Source organism: Eschscholzia californica, unplaced genomic scaffold, assembly GCF_041429995.1.
Source record: "Eschscholzia californica isolate CP2 unplaced genomic scaffold, dmEscCali1.0.p SCAF_3, whole genome shotgun sequence".
In the NCBI taxonomy this organism is placed as follows: Eukaryota; Viridiplantae; Streptophyta; class Magnoliopsida; order Ranunculales; family Papaveraceae; genus Eschscholzia; species Eschscholzia californica.
Genome location: NW_028238420.1, coordinates 62,002,427 through 62,020,292, shown reverse-complemented (window position 1 = coordinate 62,020,292; position 17,866 = coordinate 62,002,427). Strand labels below are relative to the sequence as shown.

Below are 17,866 nucleotides of genomic sequence, written 5' to 3'. Positions count from 1 at the left end.
TTTGTTATTCCTTTTCTGATTATGTAGATTTTTGTCAGTAATCAACTGAAACTTAGAAGTTGGTAGTTCCACGGCAAGGCAAAGGATATGATGTGACTGAGCTTATGAAGTAGTGTTCGCACTTGGCTGGTTCATTCTATCTCACTCCAAGGTCTTCGATAAGTCTGATTTCAACTACATAATTCACTACCATTGAATCAACGATTGAAAATCAACTTGTCTTATAGATCAAATGCATGATATATTCCGTAACATAATGAAGTTAAAGATCAGAGCAATGGATGCTGAAATTAAGGTTTTTCCCGCGACTGATATTTTTTGCTAAATCTAAATAACGGAAGGTATTAGAGATTAATGATTGAGGAGAAATGCAGATGACGAAAAGAGGAAGAAGAAGATACAAGGGAAAAGAAGATGAAGGTGAACCATCAACCATGAGTGGGAATATGAAGATTAATTGACAGAGATATGATAGAAAAGTTAAATCTAATAAATGTTTCAGTAGTGACTGGGTAAAACAGGAAAGTTAAAAAGAAATCTAACTAAAGAACTAACCCTAACGGAAAAAGGGATCAATTTTTTGAGGACCAACTAGGAGAGGTGGTTACATTATGGGGGTTATTTGGTAATCAACCCTTTCAAATTTAAAAAATAAAGAACTTTACTTTTCAAAGTTATAAGCACCAAAGAAGAGAAGAAAAAAGAGTCAAATCCCTTTCTTCTCTCTCTTTCTAAAGATTTCCTCTTTTCATGAGTAGCACAAGTTTGAACCAGGAGAGTGTTCATGATCTTCAAACTTTGATCTGTTAACCCTATTGAACTTCTTCATCACCTAAAATGGCAGGGTATATATACACACCTCTTTCTCTCTCTCTCTCTCTCTCTCTCTCTCTCTCTCTACTTTCCCATTTTATCTCTCTCACTGTATATGGGGATTTTGTTTGATCAAAGTGACAAACTTTCTATTTGATGCCCTAATAATCTATTTTAATTCTATATAAAGCATGACCAGTTTTGTACTTCTAGGGATATTATTTGATTTGTGATACTGGTTTTATTTTTATCCTTTTTTAGAAGATCTTTCAACAGGTATAGTATTATTGCTGACTTGACATGTGAATCTGCAAACGGCATGTTGTTCATTTATAGTGTGTTTGGATGGCGGATTCATGAATCCGTGGATTCATGAGTCCTTAGGATTCATGATTCCACGGATTCATGAATCCAAGTAATATTTTTTGGCTTGTTTGGCAACTAAGAATCCTATGATTTATTATTATTTGAGTATTTCTAAACGTTTTTAGAAAAAATATGATTTTTGAAAAAAAATAATGATTTTGAAAAAATATAATGATTTTGTAGAAGGAAATATTTTTTTGATGATTTTAAGTTTGAAATTTAGGTTTATTAATCCAAAATCCTAGCAAATCCTAGGGGGTAGGGTGGGATTTTGGTCCAATACAAATTTTGGAATTAGGAATCCTTAGGATTCAAGAGTCCTAGGATTCTTGGTAGCCAAACAGACCAAAGATTCATGATTCCTACCAAATTCCACTTTTGATAGGAATCCTACTTAGGAATCCTGCAACCAAACACACCATTACTGTTGTTTCAGGGATTACATTGAAATCTTTGAATTAGTTGAAAGTTGCACATGATAAGACATAAATTCTTTTCATTCTTAAGTTAGAAATCTTGGAATCGGTCACTGAAGGAAATCGAAATTTGACTTGTTAAAAGTGGAAAAGGTTTATGATTTAACATGTAAGGGTGCATGGTAGAAGTACCCTTATCTTATTATCCCACATTGACCAAATATAAGATTGATGTTTGATTATATCTACTTTCCGGTGTCAAGTTCTACACAACCTTGTTAGGAAATTTGGGGGAAATGTTAGGGTCTTATCAAAGTGGGCATGTTTTGATCAAATGCAGCTGAAGTATGTTTTTGCGATACTGAATTGCAGTTTTTACGTTCCTAGATTCTACATGCATGATTGCATTTCTCTGGAGTCTTGTCTTTGGGAACTGACATTGATGCTCCATTTACTCGTTTATATATGTTTTTGTTGTTAATTAGAGTCTCAGATTAAGAAAAAAAGCCTCCTGTGTCCTACATGTTGTATTTGTTTTTTCTCTTTTAAGAAGCCTCTTAAAAATGTTTCTTTTATACTGAGGGCGAGTTCATGAATGATACACCTTATATAACATGAATTGTGTTGATTACGGATTTGTTGAGTAAAATTGTAGGCATGTAGTTAGTTATTCTTGAACTTCAGAGTTTCAGACTACTAGCTGCGTCTTGACAATGACCTTCATCACATATAGGGTGGAAGCAATTTATCTTGATTGTTGTTTAAAGTACACGATCTTGCATTTATCTCAGGCAGAATAGAGAGCAACTCATATCTGCTAACTAATCCTTGTATTATACAAATAATGCAGACCATCATGGTTGGTGGACAGCAGAAGAATTGCAACAAAAATTAAGAGTGCTTCTGAGTCATCTGATCCCAAAAGAGTTCAATGGAAAAGCAATCCTACAAGAGCTTGTCCCAATTGTGACCATATTATTGACAATAGTGATGTATGACTTCTTGACCCCTAATCCTTTTTGTGGAATCTTTGTAGCATGGGAACTCCTTTTGTAGTAATTTTTGGCCATGTCGGATGAACTTATTGAGTATAATGTGACTCTTGTTTATGTTTTATTTGCGCAAGCATAGCGTTTTTTGGAGCATAATATACCACTCTAGGTTATTGTCTTCTTTGTATTACATATCAACTTTCGATCTAGAGTGACCTAATTGCAAGTAAAAATGAAAGTGAAGAAAATATAGTGTTATGCAGTCATCTTGTTTTAGGCTTCTTCCGCGAACTGTATCCGGATTCTGATACCTTGAATTGGTATCACCTAGTAGTCCCACAACTCATAGAATAGTTGAGCCAAAAATAACAAGCCACTACATAGTTGTCAAAGAAAGAACCACCCACTTCATGCCCAAGTACATGACTAGTTAGAGATTTGTGTACGGTCCTTCACCTAAAGGATGCAACCGAAACAGAACCCTTCTACTCTTTGAATGTCTGGACCATACTAGTTTAGCTAGTAAGAGAAGCAATTATGTTTTACCATGTGACATTGTGTTTGTTGACATTGCCTTCTTAGTTTTAGAGTTACTGTGAGTATATAGTTGTAGTAGTGAACTCCCTCATTTCGACGTATTTAAGAACATTTGGCACCATTTGTTTTCAGATTGCCCAGGAGTGGCCCGGCTTACCTAGAGGTGTGAAATTTGATCCATCTGATCCAGAGATTATCTGGCATTTGCTTGCGAAGGTTGGTAATGAGAATGTGAAACCCCATCCTTTTATTGATGAATTTATTCCAACTGTCGATGAAAATGATGGAATCTGTTATGCGCATCCTCAGAATTTACCAGGTCAGTAAGAAGCTTAGCAAGTTTCTTTCTTCTGTTCGTTAACGTTGATTTTTTCCTATTAACTTTTTTGGACGCATCTTTTGTTACTAGGAGTTAAACAAGACGGGAATGTGTCCCATTTCTTTCATAGATCCATTAAGGCTTATAATACTGGAACTCGTAAACGTAGAAAGATTAATGGAGATGATCAGGGAGATGTTCGTTGGCATAAGACTGGCAGGACAAAATCTGTGCTCTTGGATGGGGTACAAAGAGGAAAGAAGAAAATAATGGTTCTGTATATGAGTTTGCCGGGGACTAAAAAACCTGAAAAAACTAATTGGGTGATGCATCAATATCACCTCGGTACTGGAGAAGATGAGAATGATGGAGATTTTGTTGTTTCTAAAATATTTTATCAGCAATCGAAGTCAGATGACAAGGCTATTGAGCACGATTCTCCTCATACCACCACAGAAACAATTACGCCAAAAGTAGACCCTGTCACGCCCAAATCTGTGATTCCCGAACCACCTCGTACTGAAGAGCATCATCCTGTTGTTAACCCTGGATTAGAAACTGAATTAATTTTCATGGAAACTTCTGACCAGGTGAGAATTATCTGACTGATCATATGATTTTCACTTTGGATGCTAGTGTCTGATGAAGTCATTATGTATTCTTTGTGTCAGTTTGGTTCATTGATAGCCTCTTTATAACATGTAGGATCACAATGTTATTTAAATATTTTCTGTTTCTTTTTGCAACATGAAGAATTCTGAGAGAGGAGATTTGGATGATGACGTTCTGGCAGAGTGGGCAATGCTCAATGCTCATGCTAACCAGACAGGAGATGACAATAGAATACATACAGCGGAAACTCATGGTAACCAGACTCGAGAATATCATGGTAACCGACTTGAGGATTATAATGATAACCACATTGAGGAAGGTCATGATAACCCCATCGAGGCAGAAGATTCAAAATGGTGGGAAGGTGAATCCCAATTTCTCATAGATTCACAACAACTGGTAGAAGGCTTATCTCTATGTGACGAGTTTCTTCAAAGTCAGTCCTCAACCGGAGATGCAGATGGGGAATGTGATCAGAGGAAAAGAAAACCCTGCCTTTCTGATTACTCTCGCATTGGTAAAGAAATCTTGAAGAAAGATTTGGAGGAGTGTCAAAAATTGGGTCCTCTTGATCCCCCAAATGTTTGCAAAGAAACGGAAACATCTATTCAAACTGATAATGCTCAAATAGAAGCTGAAGATCCTAAGCAAGATCTTGGATCATCTCAAAATTGTGGTCTCTTTGATCCCTCAGCTATTGACCTCGATACACCCCCAGATTTTCGACTGAGCCAGCTTGTAAGTTACCACAACTTCTCTATCTTTTGTTGGGTTTTCTTTAAGTAGAAGTTATAATATGATGGGCTCTTGATTGTTTTATTTTCGTTCTTCAGGAGTTCGGATCACAAGATAGCTTTCTAGGTTGGGCAGGGGGAAAGATTTCTGACTGAATGGAGAACGTGAATCCTTCAACTATGTGATGGTTGGACGTAGGTTTGGGTCACAAGATAGCTTTTTTTGCTTGGCCGGGCGTAAAGACTTCTTACTGAACGGGTACGGGAGTTCCTTTAGCCTTTTTGGGTCAAACTTTTGTAACTTTAACCTTATGATGAAACTGTTTGTTTCTTCATTTAAATCTGCCATATACATTGAAGGCAGTGAAGGTAGTTTTTGTTATCGATCGGAGTGTATCTGGTTCGTTTGTGTAGCTTTCGAAATTAAGGACTAGCATTCTGAATTCTGATATAGAGCAGTATCTATCCAGACAAAACCTCCATTACTATAATGAAGTTCTCTCAGTATTTGATATGAATTTTATAGGGCTCAAGAGTAAAAAGAGAGGAGGTAGATGTGAATTGTATTCGGCACGATACGAAATGCTTCATTGTCTACTCCAGAAAGTATTCTCGTTTCCCGGAAACATTGGTCTTAGTAAAATATGTCATTTAGAGATTTACTTCCTCTTCCTATAGTAGTCACATGTAACTATGCTCAACAAAAATATATGTTTTATGGGCTGAGACTGAATAGACAATGTAATGTCATTGGAGATGATAAGAAAATTCTTTCAAAATTTTGGATGGAAAATTCTGGTCAACTTTTTTTTTGTTTTTTCTGGCGTCCCCTCTCACCCCCACTGTGGTGAAATCGTTGGCAAACTGACATTACCTACGACCTTTAATATTTTCTCTTAACATTTTCTTTCGGATCTTCTTTTCCAACCACCATCACTATGATTTCTCTTCTCTCTCCTCCCCCACTTCCGTGTAGCTTTCCTGTCTTGCTCTATATGTTTCAGCGAAAGGGAAGGAAAGTTCACCATAATGCCGAATCCCCACAAACTAGATCACCTACTGCTTCAGGGGGGGGGATCCAGATCGTCGTCTTGAGGAGATACCCTCACCTTCACTGGTGTGGGGAGACGCCAGATCGACATTTTGGGGATCGGCGTTTTGGAAAATACACTCCCCTTCACAAGAACAGATAGAGACAGAAGGAGAAAGGCCGGAGATTGGAGGAGATGATAAAGAAAAAGAAGTCATGTTATCTCAAAAATTTGACAAAACCCACAATTACGATTTAAGATTGTGGTACTTGGGAAAAAAAATTTGCTCCCCCAAAATGGGGGCCATCCTTCCTGATTTAGCACTATACCAATACGTTTTTGTCATTATTCTGGTTAACGTTTGCTTCTACAGAGTCCAGCTGATGTTATCTTAATGTAAGATAACAAGGTTTCAGAGAGAGAGAGGGAGAGAGATAGAGGAAGTATACAATAAGTCCCAACAATTGAATGTACGAAAATCCAATTTCATATACTGTAACCTGTATCAAATATCCTCGCAGTGACAAACGCTTGAAGACAACTACTAGGTACCAAGAAATGTAATAACCCATCGTAAGTTGAATTTAGGCAATTACCTACTCCAATATGTAGTCGAGTGTTTGGAATTGAACCTCGTGAAATGCTCTACTGCATGAATGGGGAGATGAGACCTTAAGTACACAACCTCGATCTGCACTACCCATCCTAGACTAGTATGAGATCTCACATTTCATCTGCTTCAGTACATTGTGTCACTAAAATGTTTAAACAAATCCTTTCGATAGATTACATAATCAAAAGGGGTTTCTAACTCATAAGAGGTATATCATGTGCAAATGCAGAAATGGTGTAGTGTCTATATCGTTCACTATGAAATGGACTCAGAGAAGTTCAAAATGGCATTTCTAGTGCCATTTTTTATTGGACTCCAGTTACCCTTCTAGAGTTTCAATCTTATTCTACTTAGTTCTACTGCTTCATTCTACATGATCTATATGATTGTTATCCTTATACACAAAATAGTATTTCAGTGAAGATGAATGTCGATCATTTTCGTAAAGACTCGGGTATCTTAGTAGCTGATTTCCCAAATTACGCCAAGCCATAATCTATACGTATTTAACATTCGACGCCCATTTTGCCACTGTTCTACATGCATACAAGAGACAAACTAATAAACCAACCCAAACAATTCAACAGAGCTTGACGCCCATTTTGCCACTGTTCTACATGCATACAAGAGACAAACTAATAAACCAACCCAAACAATTCAACAGAGCTTGAAAATGACCTAATATTGAGCAACAAGATGATCAAAATTTATCATATCTTAACAAGAACTTCCAAACAGTAAGAACCAGAGAAACATAAAAGCAATTGACTCGAAGTTTATCACACGACAATTCAAGCAATCTTATGCACCAAATATTTAACCAAGTTTGATCATACATTCATAATTTCATATACATTCTTCTTCAAAGTCAAATGTCTTAACAAGCAAACCCTAAAATATAGTAGTAGTAGTAGTTTCATGATCATATTCATATAAAGAAAGCTCCAAAATGCTTATAGACATTATTATTATTATTATATGGAACTTGAGAAATAAAAACTTCACCTTTCTAAAGAAAAGGAGAAAAGGGGGAAATCATGAAATTGTTTACCCTCTAGCCTTCAATTCAGCAAGACGCCTAGAAAGATCATCTTCGTCGACCTTCTCTGTCTCCTTCGCCGGAATTGCATGTGCTGCCGGCTGTGGAAGTCCGACTGAAACCTCCAATCCGTAATCATCAGCAACTTGTTGCATCAAACTATTAACTTCTCCTTCAGGAGTAGACAAAGAAGTACTTCCAGCCATTGAACTTTCCATGAATTCAGCTTGAACTTCCATATTCACAAACTGTTTCTCAAATTGATCCATTGTTTCAGACATCTTTTGTAAATTCCCTGTAGTTAGTGATGATTCTAGGGATTTGACAATAGATCCCATTGATTTTGTGATTGTACTCATCTTAGCTTGAGTATCAAGACGAGAAACAACAGCATCGAGACGAGATGCGAGACGAAGGTAATTCATCTGTTCGCTACGTTTTCGGATCGCGTTTTCAGCGTAGATTCGAGCTCCGTCCATGTTTCCTTTCTCGATCGCTTTTTTAACTTTGAGTTTTTCAGATTTCTCTTCTTTCTCGCACTTTCGTGATTGTCGTTGGAGACTCTTTGATGTGAATTTGAGTTCCATGATCTGGTTCATTAGCTTCTCTGTGTTTCCCATGGCGATTAGAACAGACTAGGTCACAGTTGTCGAATAAATCAATCAATGAAAGGGTGAGTTTTTATTAGGGTTAGGGTTTCAAATTGACTTTGCAGCAGAGGATCAATCTTCTCCGAAACCTAGATGATGATGATTCTTCTAGTTTCCTACTTTCCTTTCAGATGAAGATAGGTTTTCTCTGGAAGGACGGAACACGGTTTCTCACTGCGCATGCACACAAAGGGAAATATCTACTGATGAATAGGTGGCGTGGGGAATATTTATGTCCATCGGGTAAATGGGTCGGGTTAGAGGTTTCAAACTCGACGCGGTATTAGGAAATTAGGAATAAATAGAGTTGTTCTGAATCGATCGACCCTTACTGGGGGCACCTGACAGTTCGCGGTCTTCCTGTCCAGGCGGGACGGACACATGCCACCATTGACCGCTCAAACTGTTGGACTAAATAGTTGAGCAATACGGAAATTCTTTTGTGAAAAAAACTATATGTGACCGTTTCTTTTGTGGGACAACGTTTGGTCGTACGGTCGTACATCGAATATTATGCCTAAATACATTGAAAAATTACCATTATACCGAAAAATGCCTTCAATTAACTTAAGTTTAATAATTCAAGGCTAATTCAATAAGCAGACAAGGCAACAATTACAACTTAGGAAGTAAAATTACGAAGATCATCACTTGGCCCATATTTGGGGAGACTTTGTAAACCCATGGTGTCCGTATTTGTAAAAGCGGATATCCTGAGTAGTTTGCCCTCGGCATACGGACCTATGGTGGGCTTTGTAAACCCATGGTGTCGCTATAACTTCGCTAGTGAAAAACACAAAATCAAGCGCCTCTCAAACCTTCCCCACTACTAAAGGTATCACAAGAATTATTGACGCCAACTATTACGAAACACGAAAGTAGAAGGATTGGCTGAATTGGTAATTCCAAGCAACTTTCACTAAAAAAGACAAGGAATAAAACAAAGAAAAGACTAAAGAGAAATGATTCCAATTGAATGAGAATGAGAGCCACTTCCATTGTGTGCCCTTTGAAGTAGAGAAGCATAAAACTAAGCAAACATCTTGGTTGCACGCTCGAAAGAAAGAAAACATTTTCAATTGATTGGTTCCTGACCCAAAAATGTACGTCGATAACCCTTTCTAATCCTCCTTTTAGAGCTCTTATGTCTAGGTGCTTTCCTCCAGGGCCCATCGAAGAGGCCTTTTAGGCTGGCAATGGGCAATCCTGCACTTTATTTGTCTCTCTATCTCTCTCTTTATGTGTCAACTTGGGTCTTTGCTGGCCAAGTCATACTTTTTAGGGTCATGTCGCCTTTATCGAAAATACTGGGCCATTCTGTCCTTATAAGGGGTAGGGGATTGGGTTGTCTTGAGATTGTTTGTGTGGACAAATAGGGCCTGAGGCCCAACAATTTTATCATATTGCGTCTCCTAGAGGACCAAAACAAGGTGGTGGATGTATGTATAGTCATGCATGGGACCCTACCTCCACCATTTTAGAGTTATTGGCAAGCAACATGAAGTTTTGTTGTCCAAATCACCCTCTAACCTTATACAACAAAATCCTACTCCGACCAAAACAATTTTATTGTGTTTTTAATCTCTAAAAGCCCGTAAGATTTATGAATAACAATAACTAAACAAAAGAGAATATTGTCATATAAATCCATAGAAACCCGAGATTATAATGAACTCAATCTTGAACACATATTCCAAAAATCTTATGTTGTGTTTGGTTGGAGGATTCCTATCAAAAGTGGAATTTAGTAAGAATCATGAATCCTTGGTCTGTTTGGCTACCAAGAATCCTAGGACTCTTGAATCCTAATGAATCCTAATTTCAAAATTCGTATTGGACCAAAATCCCACCCTACCCCCTAGGATTTGCTAGGATTTTGAATTAATGAACCTAAATTTCAAACTTAAAATCAACAAAAATTTACTTCCCTTCTACAAAATATTTTTTTAAAAAATCATTATTTTCTTCAAAAATAATTATTTTTTTAAAAAATTATTTTTTTCGAAAATCATTATTTTTTTTCAAAAAACATTTTTTTTTCAAAATTCGTTTTTTTTTCAAAATTCATTTTTTTTGTCAAAAAACATTATTTTTGAAGAATAAGTATTTTTGAAAAATAATTAGGGTTAATTCCGTTTTGGCCCCCGATTTGTGACCAACTCGCCGTTTTGGCCCCTATAAGTGTCCGGCAGTTCGTTTTGGCCCCTATAAGTGTCCGGCAGTTCGTTTTGGCCCCAATTTCCTGTTTGGCCCCAACATATTTTTATAAGCTTCTCCATTATACCCCTCTTCTCTCTCTGTTAGAATTGCCATAAGGGTATAATGGAGAAGCTTACAAAAATATGTTGGGGCCAAACAGGAAATTGGGGCCAAAACGAACTGCCGGACACTTTTAGGGGCCAAAATGGCGAGTTGGTCACAAATCGGGGGCCAAAACGGAATTAACCCAAATAATTATTTTGTAGAAGGAATAACTATTTTTGAAAAAAATAATGTTTTTTGAAAAATAATGTTTTTCGAAAAATAATGATTTTTGAAAATAATTTTTGAAAAAAATAATGATTTTTGCAAAAAATAATGATTTTGAAAAAAATAATAATTTTCGAAAAAAAATAATGATTTTGAAAAAAATAATATTTTTAACATAATTATTTTGTAGAAAGAAATAACTACTTTTGAAATTTTTGTGAAAAAAATAGGTTTTTATGAAATTTCAGTTACCGGAAAAAAATAGGTTTCATGAAATTTCAGTTACCTAGAGACAATATTTGGATGAGATTTTGTTTTTGGGATATTATTCATGAATTTGAAGGATATTATTTTGATCAGAATCTTATTTTATAAGAATCCAAATATAATAGACAAACAAACCAAAGGATTTTAAATGAACGAATTCTTATTGGTTACCAAACAAACCAAAAGAAACCATTTGGATTCATGAATCCTGCAACCAAACGCACCATAATTGGATTCATGAATCCGTGGAATCATGAATTACAAGGACTCGTGAATCCGCGGATTCATGATTCCGCCATCCAAACACACCATTAGTATCTTAATTGGACTTGTACCAAATCAAAATGAGGAAGAGAAGTTAGTATTAATATTTGAGACTTGTTGGCAGGATAGACATATAAGTGGTCACAGGTCATGTGTCTTTCGCCTTCGAGAGATTCGAATTTGAATCTTACCATTTGTGTAATTTGTCACCAATTATTTGAAGGGTGTTCATTATTGTGGCAATAAGACCACATCAGGGGCCCATTGTTACAAAAAATGAATCACACATGAGTGTGTGGAGGGCTGGAAAGATAGAGAGTGATTTGTTAGGTGGGAAGAAAGAGGGTTTAACCCACGTGGGTATGATAAGATAGCCATTTGACCGATCAACATTCTTGTCTACTCTCTTGGGTCATATCCTCTACCTAGCAGAAACAACTCAAAATGTTAAAGAGATAAGAAGAAGAAATTGGATTCACTCCCTACCCACCTCACTTTGTCATTTTCTCACTCTCTTTTTCTTTTTTGCAAACACTCTCTAGTCTCTAGAAGGAAAACATTTTCGAATTTTAGTAGAGTAGTGATGTGTGTTATTATCCACAATTCTAAACAAAAATAACTCTCATACCATGCCCGGCTCCTATTCTGGTCGAATTTCAGTCGAGGTAATTAGTTGGACAAAATTTAGAGAGCGAAAATGTTAACTGTCGGTCGCATACCTCGACCGGAATTCAACTAGAATAGTAGTCAGACGTAAGGTCGTTTTCCGAACTGAATTTAGTATTGATGGTAAAGTTCAAGACTATTAAAACTATGTTGAAGATATATTAATTTGAGAGAAATAAATTAACTATATCAAGAAATGATTTTTGTCATACAAAATTTCCCCCACTACATCAATTTCAGGCTTTTACAAATTTATCTACTATTGTCTTCTTATTGAAAGGTTCAATCATCCTTTTTTTTTTTTTTTGTTGAACTAAAAGGTTCAATCATCCTAATTATACATGTGGAACACATACATGTCGGGTTGAGTTATGTAATTCATTGAATCACAATCTAAAACCAAAAAAGACAAAAGAACAAAGAAAAAAACAAACATTGTTGGTCAAAATTAATATTTTGTCCAAAAAAAATCAGGTTCAATGGTCCTATACCCAACAAAAGGAAGAGTCAAATTTTTGATGTATTAGAAGAATATGAAGTAGCAAGAATCAAAATTTTGTTTAGGTTGATGTTGGAAGATTAGATGCTAAAATAAAAAAAAGTGGTATCAAGCGTGTTAAAGAGATTATTAACCCCCTAATTAGGAAGCATCTAGTCGTTAGACGGGTCAAAATAGTGAGTTCTAACATCTTGGGGTCCCCAAAATAATAACTATAAGTTTGTCAATAATTCAAAATTATTAGTATAATAAATATTACTAAATTAGTGTGAAAAAAATTGTCACTAATAGATACCATAAGGTATTTTTTTCCATAATCGGCTACAATTTTATGATGCTATCAGTTTTGGCAAATCTTCTGAATTATTATCTATCCATTTTACTCTACCATGCTTCAAAGCATGTTTTAAACTAATCAAACACAAATTAGTTAGATTAAGATAACATGTGAGATTTCATTGTCTGATCTCCCCCTAATCATCATTATGTAGATGATAAAAATCTTGGAAGATCTAAAGTAAATCTAAGTTATTAAGACCATATCATGAAAACTTTGGGAAGATTTGTTCTTTTTCTCTTTAATCTCTTCAAAAGGGCCGGGCTACCCCCATAGGCCCACACAACAGTGGAAAATGAAAAGAAGTAAAATTATACAAATTTGCAAGATTAAAAAAGACTCAGCAGGGCCTTCAATAACTTTGGCCCTGCGGAGTCAACTCACTTTTCCCCACCCAGACCTCTAGCGTGTGGCGGCCCTTAGCACGTATTTATATTGTCGGATGAGACGAAGCCTGATATGTTATAGTTGGTCTTTTAGACGAAGTCTAAGTACAATCGAAAGTAATTTCAACAACAACAACAACAACAACAAAAAAAAGTAATATCGAAAGTATACGATATCGAATTACAGAACCGGTCTATCTTTCAGTTGAAACCGGTGAGCGGACGAAAGTCCATTGAAATTGGTAACATGAAAAAAAAAATCCTTGAGAGAGATACGAAAAATAAAAATTGAAAGTACAGATGGTATAGTCTTACTAGAAGCCTAAAAATGCTAAAAAAGAAGGCCTCTCTGTAAAACAGAAATCTTTAAACTTAGACAATTGTGTCAATTCCAGGAAATGATTGGAACTACAATATAGGTAGGTCTGATAGGTCGAAAGTTATAAGTAGGTCTGATAGGTCGAAAGTTAATCAGTATTTTAATTTTTTACAAGAAGATCATTTAAGCGTGATCAATATATCATTTTGATCATTTTGCTTTTCTGCTAACATAGTAAAGCATCTCTTTATTGAATTCAAAGATTAGTCAAACCCAATAACATAAGAAAGTTGGATTATGTTATGCTATTTTCCCACTAATTAATATTAATCATTATTCCCTTATCACCAAAAAGATTTTCTACTGTTTTTCTTTTTTTCTTCAAGATTCTTACATCTAAATAACCATCATGAAAGTAAAAGACATTTCTATTCACATTAGTGTTCATTTAGTAGATATAATTTTGTTCAATAACTTTTTCTTCTTTCTTTTCTTGTGAAAAAGAACACTAGTAATTTTTGTTTTCGAAACTTCAGGGGTTATGGTAATAACAAACAAATCTTCATTGTGATTTTAAAAATAATTTATGTCTGAACTAGTGTCTCAGCCAATATTGTAAACATGGAGTCCAAATGTTCCTATATGTCGTACCATCATTCAAATCATAAGCCATGCTTATTGGGGAGGACCTAAGTCTAAGCAGTCACTCTAACCTTTTTCTTTTGAAGTACAATAAATAGACACACATAAAACACAAGCAACTATACTTATTATGGAGTACCTAAATCAAGTAGTCATTCCAAATTTTTTTTCTTTTGAAATACAATGAATCAGACACATAAAACACAAGCCCATGTTCTAATTACATGATCCGACTATAGTTGGTATTGTAATTAGCTATACAAGTAGTTTTTGACCCGACACTTTTTGAAGTAGATGTGAAAATAGTCTCACGATGGGAGAAAGGTGGTCTAATAACCAAGATTATAATGTCTAGATCATCTCCGTTTAATGCCAATTGGTTTCGAATTAGATGACGAGTCCACTACAAACTTAACCGTAGATTGCTCACATTGACCCTTTTAATGACACCAACAGTGCAAAAACTTTCCTTCAACTTCAGAGCAACACTGGGAAATCCCATAGAGAGAGTTGATACATCTACTATACTAACTGGTATCTAAATAGGATTGATCTAATTAGTTGAAATCTGAAAATTTATACCACTTTAAGTCCCCTTAAGGTAAATAAGTAGTGGGCAAGCACCTCAACAATAGTTTCAAACTTGTATTTATATTACCAGTTTGAGTCTAAGTCAATATACCAAGTAAAGATACCCACTAAAGGAGATGAAAAATATAGTAAAAAAGAAAAAGGAAAATTAAGGAAAAAGTACTATTGGCTTGGCTCATCATCTATTAATGGTTTGTTACTTGTTCTTCTAACTCTGAATTTAAGAAGTAAAAGCAACATAACAAGAAAATTAGTTTAAAGATTCAAAAGAATAAACAATTAACAGAATTAATGAAACAGAAATATGATCACAAAGGTTTTCTCAAAGAGAGATCGAATTCGAACTTTTTGATTAAAATTTCTAATTTACATAAATTTGGGGAAGAGAGAAATACAAAATTTGTTTAACTCTAACGAAAATTCACTTCGATATGTACACTCGAAAACTCTGTTGATTAATCTCTGGAAGAGATTAATCAACCAAGTAATTAATGAATAAGATGATGAGAAAAGTATCCATCTTCATCTACTTCATTTAGGAGATAGAGTTAAATCAATCATGCCAACATAGAAGCATGACTACACATCTTCTTATGATATAAAGTCTTCCTCTTTGTTCCCTAAGAACTCCCCCAAGTCCTCTTGTAATCTTTCTCTTTGATCCTCCCATTGTTGAGTTGTTCATCATCTTCATTTTTTTTTGTTTCTTGAGTAGTGGTAATAACACAAATATAAGACTCTTTCTTGTTTCTAATGGTTTTTTGTTCAACAGTGAGTGTTTGTGTTGAATTATGGAGAAGAAGGAAGAGTTGGTGTCTTCTTATAGAGGTGGGGAGTGGTCCATGTTCACAAAAATTAAGTATAGAAACAAGAGAAGGGAGCACCAAGGGTGTTACTTGTCCCCTCACTATTCTTACTAGACAACATCACTTTTTGGTCCTACCCACTTGAAATACCTCACCCAACAACATTATTTTTATATACAAGGAGAAAAACAAACCAATCTCTCTCTCTCTCTCTCTCTCTCTCTCTCTCTCTCTTCATTTCTCTCTCTCTCTCATCCATCCTCTTTGAGAGGGCATCAACCACCAAAATAATGGGTTGCACATTACTTTATTAGATTTGACAATTTTTTTAAATAAAAGATTTAGAGGAATTCCCTTAATATACACACATAGATAAAGACACACTTAGATGAGTCATCTTATCTTTAAGAGTACCTCATCTTCCTCAACTAAAGCTTAACCCTAATCACTTACAATTAAGTGTCTGGACTGTCTAATAAGAATTAATGATGGATTAGTGCTATATGACTATCAAAGTAGCACTATTTAAATTGTTTTTCTCTATTTTTTTAGGTACACCTACTCTTTACAAAACTGAGTAGACACTATCAAAACTAATAACCATTTATAGACATGCATAATGATCTTAACTAATTTTGATATTATTCGATTATTTCCAGCGGCAAATAAAAATAATGAGGTAATCAAATGAAAATAATATTTCACAAATTAGATTCAACAATTTTATATCAAGTAGAAATCAATTTTGGGACCTTCTAATTAATATTCATTGGACGGGTGGGTCTTGTCCCCCGACAATGTTGATAAAATGTCCCAATAATGTAACTATAGACAACTATATAAACTATGATTATTTACATACTGAATGTATAAGAATATATTGAAAGATTGAGTATTTTCATGACCTAGATCCCATACAAATAAAAATAAAATATTCATTATTAGAACAAATTGATGAAATTAGGTGGATTTTTACTGGCTCTGATTTCAAGTTGTCTTTCGTCAGTATTTTGTTACCACACAAATAAACATACAAAATCGTATAATGAACCCAACCTAAACTCATCCAGAATTCATTAGGGGCCAATATATAGGTTGATTATTTTCCAAATTTTGATATAGAAGTGACTTTGTTGACTGAGTTCAAAGTTCAAGTAATTTACTTAACTTTCTTGTCTTGCAAAATAGTAATTTAAGCTCCACAAAGCTTCCATTTGCTTGATCTTGTGTTTCTCCCAGTTCACTAAGGACACCAATTTCAGTCTCACTTCACTCAAGACATATAAAAATATACAAAAAGGTTAGTCTAACTATTAATTCAAACTATCTTTAAATATCTAGCTTTAAACACAAGTGAGGGGACTTATCAAGATCTTTTTTGTATTATACTTCATTAGCTGTCCGCTTGACATTTTTTTGACCTAATAAAGAGTGATTATGTAACACTATAGTGCACCATATAGAATACACATTATCTCTTTGATTTTGTTCTATGTTTCATCAACCGTGGATCTAAATCATCAGAGTAATGACTGGTCTCGACCAAAACGAAGACCAAAATAAATGACGGGGTTTGCAGTACTTCTCATTTTCTGGATTGTCTGTCTTACAAATCAACCAATCTACGTAAATTTGCTAGTTTTTTAATAGTAAGATACAAACTCTTCATTTTGGAATGGAGAGAAACACATGATAAAAGTACAAGGGGTCACCAAGGGGGTACTTCTATCACTATTTTATTACTAGTCAAGTGAAGTGGACTTCACCTACATTGACCACTTATTCAAGTCGTATGATGGATTTGTTTATTTGATCTCTTGTTAAATCATATGAAAGCCCAAAAAATAGGCTTAATATTGTGTCTAAATGGTAATTAGGAGTATATTATCAAAGCAATCATGTTATAAGCTAAGGAATAAATTGAGAAGTGAGCAAAAGAGACACCCAACAGTGTGGGGATTCACTTAGATAGAATTAGGAGACAAATAGAAATTAAACTAATAAGCAAAGACCACTTATAATCTATTTAAACACAATGGGTCATACTAGTGATGGTTTGTAGTTTCTCCCCATACTGCCTTATGAACTTGACTACTACAAAAAAATATCCTAGTTGTTGTACATGAGTACATGAAGGTCATTCTTCCACGTGATCTTGTCTTTGATTGCTCTCTCTACAGTCTATAACTCTTAGTTTAAACCTAGTTGAAGTATTTGAGGTTTGAGTTCTACTACTTCTACTCTCTCTCTCTCTCTCTACATTTTTATTTGGTATAGAGAGAGAGGGTACTTCTCTCACAAGACTAATATTTTCTTTACTTAAAACTCAAAATTGTATGATCAAAAGTTAGTACTTATTCATGTATGAACAAAACTTTCACATGACAATACAAAACTTTTATTTATTAAGCTTGAAGTTATTATGAGTGATGTGTTAAGTGAAAATCAGATTTTGCAAGGATTAAGAAGGATCTTGTCTCAACATGTTATTGGATAAT

At 34.9% G+C, this 17,866-nt stretch overlaps 3 protein-coding genes across 4 annotated transcripts; 1 reads left to right on the top strand and 2 right to left on the bottom strand.

Annotated features, from left to right (window-relative positions):
• The first annotated feature begins 656 nt into the window (after nt 1-656).
• On the top strand, nt 657-5,265 carry SOG1 (NAC (No Apical Meristem) domain transcriptional regulator superfamily protein). Of its 2 annotated transcripts, XM_086665878.1 has the most exons (7): nt 671-845; nt 2,446-2,587; nt 3,257-3,443; nt 3,534-4,033; nt 4,197-4,793; nt 4,889-4,971; nt 5,007-5,265. In XM_086665878.1, exons 1-6 carry the CDS (start codon nt 838-840, stop codon nt 4,943-4,945), a joined length of 1,491 nt encoding a protein of 496 aa, XP_086522004.1. In that variant the 5' UTR covers nt 671-837; the 3' UTR covers nt 4,946-4,971; nt 5,007-5,265. The 2 variants fall into 2 exon arrangements, with proteins under 2 accessions (XP_086522003.1, XP_086522004.1); XM_086665877.1 differs by having other exon boundaries at nt 657-845; nt 4,889-5,265.
• Nucleotides 5,266-7,208: 1,943 nt separating this feature from the next.
• On the bottom strand, nt 7,209-9,066 carry LOC147552936 (ESCRT-related protein CHMP1B). Its single transcript, XM_086665880.1, has one exon. It carries the CDS (start codon nt 8,090-8,092, stop codon nt 7,481-7,483), a length of 612 nt encoding a protein of 203 aa, XP_086522006.1. The 5' UTR covers nt 8,093-9,066; the 3' UTR covers nt 7,209-7,480.
• A 5,813-nt stretch (nt 9,067-14,879) lies between these two features.
• LOC147552935 (small polypeptide DEVIL 4-like) lies at nt 14,880-15,369 on the bottom strand. The gene has a single exon (XM_086666356.1). It carries the CDS (start codon nt 15,254-15,256, stop codon nt 15,116-15,118), a length of 141 nt encoding a protein of 46 aa, XP_086522482.1. The 5' UTR covers nt 15,257-15,369; the 3' UTR covers nt 14,880-15,115.
• Nucleotides 15,370-17,866: the final 2,497 nt, after the last annotated feature.

Bases quoted from the DNA above. Each gene is read 5' to 3' on its own strand.
- SOG1 (XM_086665877.1), top strand. The intron at 2,588-3,256 runs GTATGACTTCTT...ATTTGTTTTCAG, and splicing joins ATATTATTGACAATAGTGAT to ATTGCCCAGGAGTGGCCCGG. The intron at 4,794-4,888 runs GTAAGTTACCAC...TTCGTTCTTCAG, and splicing joins ATTTTCGACTGAGCCAGCTT to GAGTTCGGATCACAAGATAG.
- LOC147552936 (XM_086665880.1), bottom strand. From the start codon at position 8,092: ATGGGAAACACAGAGAAGCTAATGAACCAGATCATGGAACTCAAATTC.
- LOC147552935 (XM_086666356.1), bottom strand. From the start codon at position 15,256: ATGAAGATGATGAACAACTCAACAATGGGAGGATCAAAGAGAAAGATT.